Source organism: Petromyzon marinus, chromosome 56 (assembly GCF_048934315.1).
Source record: "Petromyzon marinus isolate PM22_M1 ecotype Great Lakes invasive population chromosome 56, UKy_Petmar_22M1.pri1.0, whole genome shotgun sequence".
NCBI classification, from domain to species: Eukaryota; Metazoa; Chordata; class Hyperoartia; order Petromyzontiformes; family Petromyzontidae; genus Petromyzon; species Petromyzon marinus.
In genome coordinates, this window is record NC_133722.1 from 11,168,046 (window position 1) to 11,183,975 (window position 15,930).

Genomic DNA, 15,930 nt, shown 5'->3' on the forward strand with positions numbered 1-15,930 from the left:
GAGCCCATATGGGGTACCCTCATTTTGTTTGTCGAAGGTACCATTCCAGGTAAAGTAAGTGTTGGTGAGACAGTGCCTAACCAGTGCATGTTGCATGCATTTAATTTAGTTGCTTTCTTTTATTTTATTTTACCTACGTGACTTTACCGAAAAAAACAAAGAGTATGAATCATTGCAGTCACGAAAGCTTCAAATCTAGAATTCGACCAATAGCCGAGCGTGTAACTTAGCGCGACACACGCATTATATTTCGGAGCCAACATGTGCGGAGGTCACGCGCGATTGGCTGACGGGACGCGCGCGATCGGGAAGAACGCGATGCGATTGGCTGGTGGCTCAACCAACGGTGTGGCGGGACGCGGGACCGGTCCCCGGTTCCTGGTCCCAAGGCCTGGTCCAGGCGTCATGGTAACGCAGCCTCGCTGGTTTCGCGAATTGTCATTGTTTAAAATTATAATTGTGATTAAATTTGGTGTCGTTAATGAATGCTTAAGCTACACGTTACGTTGTGCTTGCTACGCCGTTGTGTTAATGCGCTTTGCTGTTCAGTTATCGAAACATGGTTGGTGGTGTCCGGTCACATTGTGTCAATTCGCGACTTAAAATTATTCCTATTTTAAGAGATGTGATTCATAGTCACTGTACTGGCTTATAATAACTAGTGGGTCATAGTTATTGTGTTCTAACTGGATCGTGTGCCATTAACTAATTCAGCACCGTACTGTATACTTCAACTCTATAGCACAACTCGGTACAGTAGCTATTAACTCATACAATCATTACCAGAGAATTGTAGCTCGGTACAATCACATAAACTCATCGTAATGAGTTAAGCCTACGTGTTAAACTCATTATCGTAACTCTATGTTATACTGTCGCAGAGGGTCCTGCATAGTGCAACCAAACTTGTAATTGTACACCGCTCGCTTAGGACACCGCTCTCGCGCGTCCGTGGGTCTTGGTGTGATCGTGTGATAGAGGAAGAACAATCATAAGAATGTACTTCGTTTATCCAGTAAAGCCTCACCGAGTATCAATAATGTTCGTAGGAAGGTCCTGCATGGGCTTGCTTTTTCCAGGTCCCTTTTTTAATTAGTTCTAGCCGCGTGTCGCGACGGGTGAACCTGGAGAAAACTCGGCAAGCTCACGGAGAGGGGAAAACATTCAAAGCTCACCACAGATTTATTCAAGAATCTATTTGTTGTACAGCCACTCATCTTTCTCCGACAGTCTCTTGACCGCCATCAAGCCCAGTGGATTTGGAAGTTTCACGAATCTCTACGTGATCCACTAACCCTCGCCTCCAAAGCGCTGGAGCGCAGGCGTGTGCATCATGTGTGTGTATATGTTGAACTTTTTTAGCACGATACGTAGTTTTACAAGTGCATAGCTCCAGTGGCTCCCTAATATCGGAAGGAAGAGCGTGCCAGACGGCCCCAGAAGCACATCTGAAAGCGCGAGATGCATGACCGTCTTTGTTCGATGGGTAGCCATCATGCTTCAAATCTGTAAATGACGATAACACCCGATTATAACGGAATAATCCACATCATGCTCAAAACAATCGGTTGCACTATTATTCTCCAGTGGTTCTTGGTTTATCAATCTGACTTGGAATTCCCTGGTCGACTCGGCCTCAGGAATGCAGAACATTCATCAGCCCCATCAGAGATAATACATTTCAATGAGGTCTCACTCAGCAGAAAGAGTAAATGTTATGCCTTTGTTGCCGTCTTTTTGCATGTGTCTCATTGTCTTTGTATCTCCTGATAACCGATTGCCTGCCTGGTTGTATATCCTGTTATGTCTGGCAGTCACTATTTGTCTACAATATTTGGCTATCTCTGTTTATATTTGTGTTTGTTCTTGCCAGTCTGCCTGTCTACATGTCCTTTTGACTGTCTTGTCGTTTTTTCTCTCTGTTCCATATATCTATGAGTGTCTCCCCAAAGAGCAGTCTTTGTTGTATTTAGCTGTCTGTTTATCTGTGTTGTTGTCTCTGTGTTTGAATATCTGACTATCTATGGGACCTTTTTTGCCAGTATCATATCAAACATAAGAATAGGTTTTGCCATTTTTGACAATAAAACAAGTGTTTAGATGCTCAAATACCTTTTGTGAGGCATCAAGTCTGCATTAACCACACGTCCTTGTGTTTTTATATTTTGCCGCAATCACGTGCGGTTAATGCAGACTTGATGCCTTGAAAAAGGTTCTGGTGTTTGAACATCTTAAACACCTGTTTTATTTCCAGAAAGGGCAAAACCTATTCTGACTGTGTCTCTCCAACAAATTATTGTCTGACATGGTATCTGCCTGTCTTGATGTGTCCCGACAGGAGCCCTCTCTGTACACCGTAAAAGCCATCATAATCCTGGACAATGATGGGGAGCGACTCTACGCGAAGGTAACCTCACTCGGGAACCCAGAGGCAGCATCAGCTGGGTATTCATCTGAGAAAAATGTGCAACTAGTTTGACGCTGGTTTGTGGTCTTAATGTAGAGGTGGATAACGTTTTTCGTACTGAGCGCAGAATACTTTTGGAGGGCAACTACACATTCACATACCTCACTCACATCTGTCACTGCAAGAGGGCCTTGCAACTACAGAAATTATTTTAACCTGAATATTAAAAACACATTTTTGCCAAGTCGAAAATATTCACCTGTAGTACTGGATTTGTGCTTGCAGTGACTGATGTGGGCCTTTAGACGAGGCAGGCCCCAAGCAGCCATGGGGTGTATGAACTAAAGCCTCGGACAATATCCAGCCACGGGCCAAAGGTTCCCCACCACTGTCCTAGCCTGTTTCTTAAAGGTTGCATAATCTTTTAAATAAGGCGTGTATGTATTGTCCTCCCACTGACCCTTGTATGCCAAATATTTGATTTCAGCCAGCTTGTTAAACCCAAATCTCTAACCATTTTTTAAACTAAAACGAACATCATATTAAAATGTAATTTAAATTGTCACCTATGTTCTGTACAATGTAAAATGTAATCACAACGTTTAGCACTTTTTTAGGATATTTATTATTTTTCTATGTTTGGGCAGCAGAGGGCATTGCAGAAAAATACATTGTTGTACAGTATTGTATTTATATAACATAACGTCTGTGGTCTTCATTTTCGCCAACCCGCACTGACCATTGTGGTGAAGTATGGTCAAATAAATCTTGCAATTGATTGATAAAAGCGTTCTGGTAACTGAATTTAATTTGTTTTCTTTTGCCAGTCTAGTTTCATTTACAATATTTTGCACATAATTTCTGTACCACAAATTTTATATTTTAACCTAACTCGCCCTTACAATTGAGACTCTCAATATGCTTTCAGCTGATTCTAAAGAGCAGTTATTACTGGGTTAATAATGTTATATAACACATGCCATTAAAGCTGTGCCCAGAAGGTAACTCTTGGAGCTTGGTATGTGAGCAATGCATCGGAAGGATGCTGCGCTTACACTGACTCGCCCGGGATCTATCATTGGGAAGTAAATGTGTGTGACGTGAATTCCCTCTGTCTGTGCGTGCCTGTGCTTGTGTGCATTCCAGTACTATGATGACACATACCCATCGGTGAAGGAGCAGAAGACATTTGAGAAAAACATTTTTAACAAAACACACCGCACTGACAGTAAGTGCTGTTCACATTGTACCCTAACCCTCAGGACACAATACAGCCTGCACAAACTCATAATTTTTAGCAGCAGCAGCAACAGCCACGATCTAGCCACTGCAAAGGTCTCTGTAAGCTATCGCTATCTCTTCTGGTCTTGTGATGCAACAATCCATCTAGTTCCTGCATGCTAACCATTACATCTCCATGACGGATAAACTCGGGCATGTTCCTTCTCTTGACTGCGGCTGTGTCAGTAGTCTCTACCGTTGGCCGTAAGCCCTGCTAGCGACATCAATGTAACGACTCTAACTTGTGCTTCCTGATGATTTTGTTCCTCTTTATGTCTCCCAGTATGGTCCCGAACATGCACATTTGCGTGCTTCTTTGCGCTTTAAATATGTTCCATTTGCTGCTCATGGTAGAAATCTCACCTGCCGCGCTAAATACATTTGTTAAAAAGTAATAACTGCCATTACGCAGGGAACTTCTCAAGAACATTCCTGAAGTAAAGTAATCTTGTTACTGAGAACTTCTGTAAAATATATCATCTAATTTACTTATCACCTCGTTAAAGTTATATGAGACAGTACAGCAAGTAGTTTTTTGACCTGTATCGAGAGTGTTGTCATATCCTCTTGTGTTTGGCTTTTCTCCGGGCACTTCTGCTTGCTCCCACGCACACAAAATATGTTCCAACAAAATAATTTGCCAATCATCCACAGCAGGTTGCTGCAGAAAAACAAGAGACTTGGCAAAGCTTTTTTGGGTAAACAAATTAATACGGATTATATGTTCATTGCAAATAAGAGCAAATAATCTGGAATGCACTCAGTCTCGTCAGATTTCAGAAGCAAAGCAGGGGAGAGCCTGGACTGTGAGAATAGGTTTTCCCCTTTTTTTCTGGCAACAAAACAGGTGTTAAGATGTTAAAACACCAAACTGAAATTTTTCATATTCTTGTTTTTTTTCGGTAAAGTCACGTAGAAGGGAAAGAATAAAAATATAAAACAATAAAATTCTCACGACGTTTCGACTGCAACACAAGCAATCATCATCAGGTGTGAAAACCACAGCAAATTTTCTTGATGAGAATTTTATTGTTTTATATTTTTATTATTTTATTGTTTCCCTTCTACGTGACTTTACCGAAAGAACCAAGAATATGAATCCCTGCAGTCAAGAAAGCTTTAAATCTAAATCTTAACGCCTGTTTTGTTGCCAGAAAAAAAGGGGAAAACATTTTCTCATATTTTGGTACTGGAAAAGGAGGTCCCATGATGTAGCCTGGATAGTGCTTGGATGGGTAACCATTGTGCACAAAACAGTTTTTGTGGACTCCTGTTTTATCAGCAGAGGGCAATGCAACAAATCTATTTTCTTGCTGTACTATGCTGCAACATTTGTGCTCCCCGCCTTCACCAACCAGCACTGACCAGCATAGCAACGTATGGTCAAATAACCCTCATGACCCGCACAGGCATAGGGAGGCCCTCATCCGGCAGTTAATTGACCAAAGGGTTTGGTTGTACATGAACATCATTTGTTCAATTTATTGCTTTATCTAATGGCCGCCACCCAGTGGCTGTGCCATCTGCCAAATCTCTCAGTCTGTGAAGGCTACATGGGAGATCTTTTGTTTTTTGTTTCTGCATGCACATGTGCATGCATGTGTGTGTACCTGCCCATCGGGGATCGGTTGCCGAGCTGCGCTACGAACCCGACGATCCGAGTTCGATTCTTGCTCACAGCCAACACCAGTGACGATTATCTGAACGGATCTTGGGCCTCCCCTAGGTTGACACAGCCTCAAATGAGTGCTTGGTATGGCATGTACTTATTGCCACTAGGGAGACAAAGGCGTGGTGTTGGCCACCCACCCACTTGTGTGCTGTGCCTGCCTTCATAGGTGATACTTGCTAACAACACTTGTCTTTGTACCTGCCCATATATTCGTGTACTCACACGTACACGCGTGCGCGTGTGTGCACAGGCGAGATAGCGCTGCTCGAGGGCCTCACCGTCGTCTACAAGAGCAGCGTCGACCTCTACTTCTACGTCATCGGGAGCCCCCAGGAGAACGAGGTGACCACACAGCCCTCTGACCCCATCTCTGCTTGTACTTGGATGTTGAGACTTTACCACCGACACAGGGATGCAGAGCCCCTTTGTGGGCATCATGGTGACGAGATGTTAACTACCTCGCCTGGTATACAGGCGCTCGTGGTTTTGATCCCAACCCTGAGGCCTGTATATTTGGAAAATGCGTGTTCTCCCCGTGGTTGCGTGGATTTTGCGCTGGGTCCTCTCGTTTTCCCCTCCACATTTGGAAACGTGTTTAGATGATTTGGCTGCTATAAATGTGCACATAATAAGCCATTTGATTGAGCATTCATTCGTAGCTAGTTCGCTTCTGAAAAAGAGCTAATAGCTCAGTGGGCCTTACCTGGTAAAATAAATAATTTAATAGTTTTTAGTTAAATAGGTTTGTCTTCAGGGCCAGATCCATAGTCTGCTCAAAGTAAACTTTTAATATTAAAATGTCTGACAATACTGTGATGAAAGTTCTACATACATACAACTCAACACAATATAACCTAGTTTAATTATGAGGTGGATACCCAAGCAGTGCTATATCAGTGCCACCATCATGATGATGATGATCATCATCTTCTATTAACACTGCTGGATGAAGGCCTCCCCAATCTATCCCACATGGTCTTGCTACGCAACAATTCCATCTGTCTAGCTCCTGCACGCAAACTGATTGCATTGCTGGATCTGCTCTGCGTATGTCCTGTCGACGTGTAGTCTCCTTTGGTTGCCCCTCCCTCGTCAGTCTTGACCACCGGTTAGCATCCCTCTTTGCGATGCATCCTTCTCAAGCCTGTTTACTTTTCTTAATCCTTTCCCGTTCCAATGACGTACATTTACATCATCAGTTTTTCTTCTGACGTACATGTTCGTACAAGTACATCATCGGAACGGAATCGGAGGTAAAAGGTCATGCAGGAGGGCGTGTGGCACAGTTTGGTGCCAGCTATCGTAGAGTGCGGTCGTGTCGCAACAGTTCTCTGCGGTGAGTACAATGTCTTTAAAAACAAGGGTGCCACGCCTCTAAATTAAATTTACGTTAAGTCAGTGTGATGTCATTGACTTGTAGTTGCTCTGTGATCCATGTATTCCTCTTTCTGTCCAAGTGTTCCTCTTTCTCGGTGTAATCTCAAGCGTGCACCTCTTCAGGCTACTGTGTACACCATTTGGCTTTTGTTCTATATTCTGTTCCAAATGCCATAGTGGGTAATTGCACTCATTTAAAACTTTATTCACATTGCCAATGCTGCTTTTCCTTATCTTGTTCAGTTTTCCCAAAGCGCTTCAACCATCTCTCCCGGCTATAAAGCATGATCACTGTTATCTTTGCCATTTGCAGTTGATGCTCATGACTGTCCTCAGCTGCTTGGTGGAGTCTCTGGGACATATGTTCAGGTAAGTGTGGCAGCTCACTTTACCCATCACTAATCACCCTTAATCAAAGGGCATTTATGATTGCAGTATCATAAATGGGGTGCCACGGTGTTGAGCTATTAACTCCCTCGCCTGGTATGCAGAAGGTCGTGGATGCGATCCCAATCCTGATGCATTTATATTTGCAGTTTGCATGTTTTCCCCGTGGTCGTGTGGATTTTTCTCTGGGTCCTTCGGTTTATTTTCCACATGTAGAAACATTCGTTTAGAGGATTTGGCTGCTATAAATTTCCAGTTGATAAGTCACTTTGTTGAGCTATCATTTGTGGCCAATATGCTTTATGAAAAAGAGCTATATAGTTCAGTGGGCCTTACCTGGTAAAAAAAAAAATCTAATCATAAAAATAGTAAGTCTGAATACATGTCTGCAAGGGCCTGCACTGGAGGTAGCTCGAGAGTCCTCCTCTCGTAGCTATTTTGGCTGACTCATCCATGCTGGTCACACATCTTGGAAGAGGATGGGAGTACCTCCACGTTACTCCACCATATGCAAACTGCCAATAGGCTAACAGGTGTACCCATTTAAACTGCTGTGTCGAGAGAGGCAGGGCATATTTAAAAATCTTTGTTTCATCTGCTGTGCGGGGAGATCGAATTAAAAACTGTTTAAACTAAACTATTTTTTATTTTACCAGGTAAGCCCCACTAAGCTATGTAGCTCCTTTTCAGAAGCGCCCTGGTCACCAAAGGCTTATCATGTGGAAATTTATAGCAACCTCTAACCACACTCTAATTCTAAATGTGGCGGGAAAAACCGGAGGACCCGGAGAAAAATCCATGCAGCCACAGGGAAAATGCGTATATTCCAAATATACAGCATACCAGGCGAAGTAGTTTACATCTCGTCACCGCTGTGCCCCCAAGTTGATCCAGTGAGCTCTGGATTGCAAGTCCAATGCGCTATAACCATTACACCATTTTGGAAGCATTGCCTAATTTTTATCGAGTCAACTTTAACGTGCGGGTTATGAATGCAGTAGGCAACATTGTGCATTGGGTGGGGTGCACCTGTTGAAGTATCCGACGTGTCATGCGCTCTCTGTTTGCGGAAACGCGGTGCAAATTTTTTTTTAAACCCCTGCAGGAAAAATGTCGAGAAGCGAGCTCTGATGGAAAACATGGATGCTGTTTTCTTGGCGGTGGATGAAATCGTTGATGGCGGGTAGGTTGCAATGAATTAATTCTAATCAACGTAAATACTATATTCTCTTGATAAAAAGATGCACCTCTGTATAACCTGGGAGGTTGAGTGTTAATGCGTGTGACCAAAATTTGTATAACTTAATTGACACTGGGCACACATTTGGGGTGCAGTGTACTCTCCACAGTGTATTATAAATCTGGAGAATACAGGAATAGACAATACTAATGCCTTCCCTGAGCGTAAAACATGGCAAGTGCCTCCAGTGCTGTTTAATGCCTCTTGTGAAGAAATGCCGATCAAAAGATTATCCAACAGCAGTAAACGGGTTTAATATTTATTGTGAAAATGTTAATGTGTTATATGTATGAAGTATTTTAATGCACATTAACATATTTCTGCAGTTATTTACCATTTTATTTTGTGTGTATGGATGTATTTATGCATGTGGTGTTTGCATATTTATTTATCATGGTGCTGGCCACCCACACCCCATCGTGTGCTGTGCCGGCCTTCATAGGTGCTCCTTGCTAATAGCACTTGCCCAAACAGTCTGTTAAGGTTATACGGGGGATCTTTGTCTTATCAGTGTGTACATGTGTCTGCGTGTGTCTGCATGCGTGTATGTCATTGTCGATATGCAGGGTGGTTCTGGAGAGTGACCCCCTTCAGGTCATGCAGAGGGTGTCTCTCAGGGTAAGCCATCACCAGTCTACTCCACATTCCAGCTTTACCAATTCAGCATTAACACCCATAGTAACCGGGATCCTGAGCACTGAATATTGGTTGACCGATCACTACGGCGTAACTCCTCTTATCCACGGTGAGGTTCTAGCACAGCATCGCGAATGTGGAGAATTTGCAGATAAGCAACAACGTTTTACCTGTGTGTGTGTGATGTGTGTCTTACCGTACGCACCTACAGCTGGATGTCTCTGAAGGGCCGTATGGCTTTGTTCTCTTAGATCTGCTGGCCAGCAAGGTAACCTGGGCTCCCACTCCCCTCTACTTCACTCCTTGGTGCTTTTTTTCTCTCTAACCTTTAGTGCAGTGCAGAGTGGCATGAGCTTGTATATGTCTGAGCCCATGTGCATGTGTTTGTGTGTAGAGTGGTAGTGGGGAGCGCTTAGCGTGCTGCGCTATGGACTCGGCAACTCGGGTTCGATTGCCGCTCATGGCCACCAACACCAGTGACAATTGTCTGAACCGGTCCTGGGCCTTCCTTAGGTCGACTCAGCCTCAAATGAGTGCCGGGTGTGGTGTGTAAACATTGCCACAAAGGAGACAGGTGCCCAGGCATCGTGCTGGCTACCCACGCCCTCGTGTGCCATGCCGGCCTTCATAGGTGCTCGCTAACAGCACTTGCTCCTATTGTCTGCTATGCCTAAACGGGTAATCTTTGTCTTTGTAGAGTGGTAGTGCGTGGTTAGCACTCTAGGTTACGAACCTGCCGACCAAAGTTCGATTCTTGCTTATGGCTAACATCAGTCGTGAGCCACATGCATGCAAGCCTAGTTGCCTCTCACACATGATAATAAAAGTTCAAACAGGTATTGGCCAAACCTTCTAAAGCATGGTCTTCCTTAAAAAGTCCCAAGACTTGGGCTTTCCTGGGTAAATAAAGAATTAGATGCGTTATGCAATCTAATAAACTCTAAAGGGTAAAGGTGCAGCCCTGAAACTGCTTGCTCACGCCACTGCTGGGGGAGCTCTAGAGAGCCCTTCCACATAATTTGCTTCATATTTTTACGCCCCTCAGACTTCTGGAAGAGGTGATGGCACCCACACTTTACCAAACCAAATGCCCTTTAAGTTATAAACCAATTGCATCCATTTTTTCTGGTAGTATTCATGCCACCTTTACTTGCTTGTCCTAACCTGTGCGTCATTTGATAAACAAATTAAATGAATATTCACGAACGAGTGATTGATTTTCCTGCTGTGTAGGTTGGCTGCGTTGGGCTAATATTGTTGCGTGGAAAACAATTACAGGCAATTTCCTTGAGCGTCGTTGCTTGCTCAGTGGTTTCAATAACGCTTAAATTTGTAATGTTTCTTCGGTAAATATAAAGTTGCTGCATATTTTTGTCGTCAATAGATTATTTTACAGTACCATTCTTTGTAAAGTCGATAGTGATCATTCCTATGGAACAGTGATGGGCAACCTATAGATGAGTAAGTGGGCCACTTGAGCGGCCCTCCTTCACCTCGGTGGGCCGCAAGCTTGACATCGTGCTTTTTCACTCGTGTATGTATGTATGTTGAACTTCTTTTGCATTGTACGTAGCCAACTGTGCTAATCGGAGGTGCGGGGAAGGACAACAAACTAAACACAAAAAGCAATTATAAAGAAATGGGTTTTCAATCTAGATTTATAAGTGCATAGCTCCAGTGGCTTCATAATAATCATGACCCCCATGCATCACCCTCGAGCAGTGGTTCTCAAAGTGTTGTCCCCGGAGCACCAGTGGTCCGCGACGCTCCTCCATGTGGTCCGTGGGCTGATCCAAATGCAGGTTGATCCGGAAATAATGACGTTTATACCTTTTGTTTCAGACATGAATTAATATTTTACTTATATTTAATTGAAGTGAGGGTAAATGTTTTCATCGGCTGAGTGGTGTGCGGGCCAAACAGGTTTCAGAAACGCTGCCCTATAGACTCTGAGACCAGGCCACCATGAGGGAGAGACGGCGGCGCTGACTTGACTTGTGTCTCATACACAGCAAGCAGATAAAGTAAACACGCCAGTCTTAATTTTGTGAAGAAAATAAGTGACAAAAATATTTGTCAACAAAAGTGGTATTTTTTTTTTTTATCAGTGATGACCATTCGTAGACAAATCTATTTCGGCTCGACAAGCCTACCAAACAGCAAAGCATGACTGGCTATAATAAGATGAAGTGAACTAGTCTGAATGATGATGCAGCATAGTATGATTTAGTAACATTATTTGAGGATGTGGTGCATTGAGGAAGAACACACATGCTAATTATCTTATTTGTGTATAAAAAATATTTACTGAGTTCACTGACAGTATTGAGAGGGGTGAACGTTACTTACACACCCCTCACACCAACATTAATTTAATAACTAAGTAGACTAAGAGAGTGCAATCCACTTAGACTCAAACTCCATGGGTTGTTGCCGACTAGACTAGACTGACTAAATAAAAAAATGCTAATTTAACAATGGTACAGATGTGTAATTTGAAAGCAGGTTATTGTCACTTTGAGTTGGAAACAAATTCTTCTGCTATTATTTATCAGATGCCTAGCTATTTCTTCATTTAAAATTCAGTGCTCAGAGCAAATGACAACAGTCCTAAAGTTATATCCGGCTGTACAGGTTGTAGGTCAATGTCAATGTGGTCACTGAATTTTATTTTTAAAAGGTAGAACGCCTCTTTAACAAAATATGCTTTATGTGCACAATCATTTTCTTTCCTTGTGTGCTGGTTTAATGCCTGCTTGGCTCAGATCAATACTGAGCCATCGAGCTGACGCGTACTGTGTCTCCGAGCCCGTCCCCTTGTCCCCGCGTGCTGCAGGTAATGGTAACGAAGAAAGGCAGACCTGTGTGAAACCGCTAACCCATCCTCTGTATACCTAGACCATGGTTCATGATCTCTGTACCTATTTTCCACGGTACAACTTAGTCGCACTGGGCCAGGTTATTTTCCACCACAGAAGCCGAGCCGTGCTGAGCCGCGCTGAGCCGCTTATATCACACGCAGTCACAAATATTATTAGCCCCGGGCCCTGGCCCTGTTTGGCCCTTCAGCCAGATTTAGTTGTGTTGTGAGGCCGGCATATCACAATTTGGTTCTGACTCGCCTCGGCAAATATTAATTTATCATGCATAGTCAGCGAAGGACCGTTGCGCAAAACATGTGACCTCTTGCAACAGCATTCGCATAAACTGCTCTTGCTGCCATACACCGGCGCCTCCAGGAAATTTGTTTCACGGATCACAGGGGCCCCTATGGGGGCGGTGCCATTCCTTAGAGAGTAGCAGTCCACTTAAAACGTCGACCGCCTACTGAAGTGCGCAATTTTCTGGAGTTTGCTTATCAAGACGGGCGATGTGTCCAAAAAGTGGCAGCAGTCTCCCTCGAAGCAAATAGCCAGTGGAAAATCACCAGGACCATGAAGTCTCCGTGTTGGCTCAGCTCAGGTGTACCATTGGAAAAGGTGTACAGGTGTGACTGCTTGAACTGAAATTTGTTTAACTGGGGAAGGCTGGGTGGTGCAGTGGGTTTCTAACAGCTATATTGGAGACAATTAAGACAGCATGGTTGAGGTGCTTTGTTTGAGTATGGTTGATGAAACCAGGTTCTTAAGTTCAGTAGGTTTGAAGGTTTTCAAACCATTGAAACAATTCCATCAATTCATAAATTTGACTTTTAACTTACATTTGCTAAGCACAGCTCTGGAAGGATTAAAATCTGTTCATGCAAGGATCTGGCCGGATGGGTTAGAGGTCAGAGCACTCAGCTTCCACAACAGAGATTGAAGATTCTAATCCTGGCGGTCACCTTTGATTAAAATCAGGTACTGAAGCATAGCCAGTCTCAGTCTGGTCACCGAAGAGTGCACAAAAAAATGACTGAACATTTGTTTCTGCACTTAATTTCAATCAATGTTTCTACAAACATTACTTTCTGTTGGAGGGCAGTTAGGAAAGTGCTGCCCTCTTCTGTCGACCCCAGTGGTCACTGGAAAGGATCTCGAGAGGCAGCTCTGTGAGATCTGCTTTCATGGGCCGTGCTTTCACAACAAAGGATTACACTCGATCCTAATCCATACTGTCTCATGACCTGACACCATGAGCAAATTCGAGATAACGTGGAAGAATAAAATATTGCGAATGCAGTTCTGGCAGCAAAAGCCATGATTATCATGACAGTTTGGCCAAACACGCCACTGCGACACTCTGCACCTTCTTGTATGCGATAATATAGCAACTAGGTTGCTGACCCATCTGTCAGAAATGTGTTCTTTGCCCGTTCGAACCACTGCCAATTTTAGTAACCACTGTGCCATTTATACTCTGCGGTTGGTTTTTTTTACACGAAGCTTGCATTTGTGCCGATTGCCCGATCCTCACCAGATTGGGTGTGCAGTTCGGCCGATGTGCTACAATGTGTGTGAAGGCATTTCACTTGGTAGCTTGATTAACTCTTGTGCCGCATGTCATCCTTCCCCCAGCAGCATTGAAACAGATAATGCTCTTGCCCGCTCTGCTTACAGAGTGCTTGATTTCCTTCATCACTAAAATCCATCGGCGAGTTTTAAATGTAAAGAAACTAATCTTGTTGACCGTTTATCTTTTTTAGTCGGATGACATCCCACTGACAGAACAGACGGTCGCACAGGTGAATATAACTACGGTGGCCGTCGCTTTTAGCTTGGTGTCATGCATGTGGCTCTTGCTTTGACTTGTGTCGATGAGAAGTGGAGTGTCAGTGGTTGGCATACTACACTCCAAATCCTGGTGATTTTGGTTCAAGGCAAGTTTATTTGTTTAACCGGGTGAAAATTGGGCAACTTAGATTTGATTTTGGCCTTGGGGCCTCCCCTGAGGACTGGTTCAGATATCTCATGCCAACGAAGTTAGCCGTGGCCGGAAATCAAACTCAGGTCGATGTCTTCATAGTGCAGTGCATTGACATGCCACCACTCCACCCCAAGAAAATATAAAAACCCTATTTGTATATTTGTATTGTTGTATTTTAATGGGCTGGAGCATACACTGCATTTTGTACCCAGTGACGAGTGATATCGGAACCAGTCCTGGCTTCACCATTCACTAAATGGTACTGATCAGCATTATGAAGTATTGGCAAATAACCCTCATGATCGCCACGATGTGGGAATTCCTTCATCTAATAATGGATTGAAAATGGGCCGTGTGTCTTACACTAATAAAATGTATGTTTAACTTATTTCGCAACATACGTAGCCAACCGTGCTGATCTCAAGTCACTATCATATCTTGTTGCCCAGGTTCTCTATTCGGCCAAAGAACAGCTCAAGTGGTCCCTTCTCAAGTGATGATGGCCCAAGCAGAAGACTCAAATCTCCCTAAGCTCCCTGCACTCATCTTGCACCTCCCTCTATCTTCTGTACACTCACTCACTCTCATTTACTCATTCCCTGGCCGGCAGTGTGAGTTCCCAGATACAAACTCGCAAAAAACAAAACTATAATATCTGGACTCATTTCCCACGTGCAGGAAAGCTTGCATCGTGGAGCTGAGTGGCGGGAGGAAACGTGGAGCTGACACACCAATTAAAGTCAGCACGATAATTTAGAGCTCGTGGATAAAATTTCAAAGAAATTATTTTATCACAATTTTTTTTTAATCTCACTTGTGCTTTTACTGGAGTCAGGTCACCAGGTTAGGCAGTGTCCTTTTACTGCAGCCTGAAGATTAACATTTCTCATTGTGGAGTAACATCGCATGTTATCAAGGCAGGATACGGCACTGGAATGACTCGCTGAACTACTGTTATCACAGAAATGAGCCACTCACCCACAAAGAGATGGTGCTTATTCATGCCATCCAAAGTGGTCTGCCACATGGAATTCAATATATTTTGTTAGCATTCAACTTGGTTAGGCCAAATGAAACAATGTTTTTTTTCTAAAAATAGTTTTTTTTCCCCCTCCCAATTCTGATTCTGCTGTCGATGTGAAAAGAAGAATCCATTCGGAATGCTGGAAGAGCAGTGTGGTCATCTCGTGATGGAGAACGGTCCACAGAAGGAGATATCATAGGGCTACTTCGAAAATCTCGTAAAGTGGCCTATTTTCCACACTAGGGGGCAACACTTGCCCACCACCCTGCTTTACAGCGGAATGTTCTTTGTGTGGCAAACTGATATTTTCAATTTTCAGAAATGGAATTTAGCCAGATTAAGTAAGACACCAAATGTAACACTTTTCGGTGCAGTAATTTGTGATTGGACTGAGATCACGAACTCTCTACTTGAGAACCTGGTTTAACCATGGACAGCTGTCCTGATTCAAACTCCCGAATCTCAGCTGTGATGCCTCAACGCTCTAACTTCTGAGCCACCAGGTCACATTGAAAAATCAAATGTAATCGGAGTTTTTCCTGCGCAACCTTTGATTATCAGGTTAATACTGTTTGCACCTTACACTTGAGAGCCTGGGTTCATCACAGGTCGCAGAAACCTGTTTTGACCCCAGAAAATTGATGGTACTGGCTCAGTGACTTGATAGCCATTGAGATTTTTGAACCAGTGTTTCAGATGGAAGAATCAAGGGTATGGCGCTATCCAGATAACATGACAGTACACGCTGTCTACTCTAAACGGACACCCCCTGCAGCAATAGCCATGTGCGTCTCTCTGTACATGGTTTATTTTCCAGCACGTGTTATTATTTTCACATTTTTAGAGTGCCCGAGTGTGAAACTACCCTGTGTGGTGGACCTCGATGGTTTCTTCGCAAATGTAAAATAACGCGGTGCGTGCGATGTCAAAATGTAGTATCGATGGTGGTGATATCGATGACGGTTGCCGGAATGGCTTTCTCCAGTGTTGTGAAAATAAAACAAACATTGATATGTTGTTGTTATTTTGGAGAATTTATCCAACATTGAAATGCGTCATTT

General features: G+C 43.5%; 1 protein-coding gene across 5 annotated transcripts; it reads left to right on the forward strand.

Annotated features, from left to right (window-relative positions):
- The first annotated feature begins 246 nt into the window (after nt 1–246).
- Nucleotides 247–15,907, forward strand: LOC116954817 (coatomer subunit zeta-1-like). Of its 5 annotated transcripts, XR_004404756.2 has the most exons (11): nt 247–408; nt 2,339–2,407; nt 3,554–3,635; nt 5,611–5,702; nt 7,051–7,106; nt 8,230–8,307; nt 8,931–8,982; nt 9,212–9,268; nt 11,766–11,836; nt 13,625–13,663; nt 14,295–15,907. XR_004404756.2 is itself a non-coding variant. In XM_032975655.2 (10 exons), exons 1-10 carry the CDS (start codon nt 262–264, stop codon nt 14,340–14,342), a joined length of 720 nt encoding a protein of 239 aa, XP_032831546.1. In that variant the 5' UTR covers nt 247–261; the 3' UTR covers nt 14,343–15,907. The 5 variants fall into 5 exon arrangements, 3 of the variants coding, with proteins under 3 accessions (XP_032831546.1, XP_032831547.1, XP_032831548.1); XR_004404757.2 differs by lacking the exon at nt 9,212–9,268; XM_032975655.2 differs by lacking the exon at nt 11,766–11,836.
- The last annotated feature ends 23 nt before the right edge of the window (nt 15,908–15,930 follow it).

Coding starts and splice junctions, on each gene's coding strand:
- LOC116954817 (XM_032975655.2), top strand. CDS start 262: ATGTGCGGAGGTCACGCGCGATTGGCTGACGGGACGCGCGCGATCGGG. Junction 409..2,338: donor GGCCTGGTCCAGGCGTCATG/GTAACGCAGCCT, acceptor GTGTCCCGACAG/GAGCCCTCTCTGTACACCGT. Junction 8,308..8,930: donor GATGAAATCGTTGATGGCGG/GTAGGTTGCAAT, acceptor GTCGATATGCAG/GGTGGTTCTGGAGAGTGACC.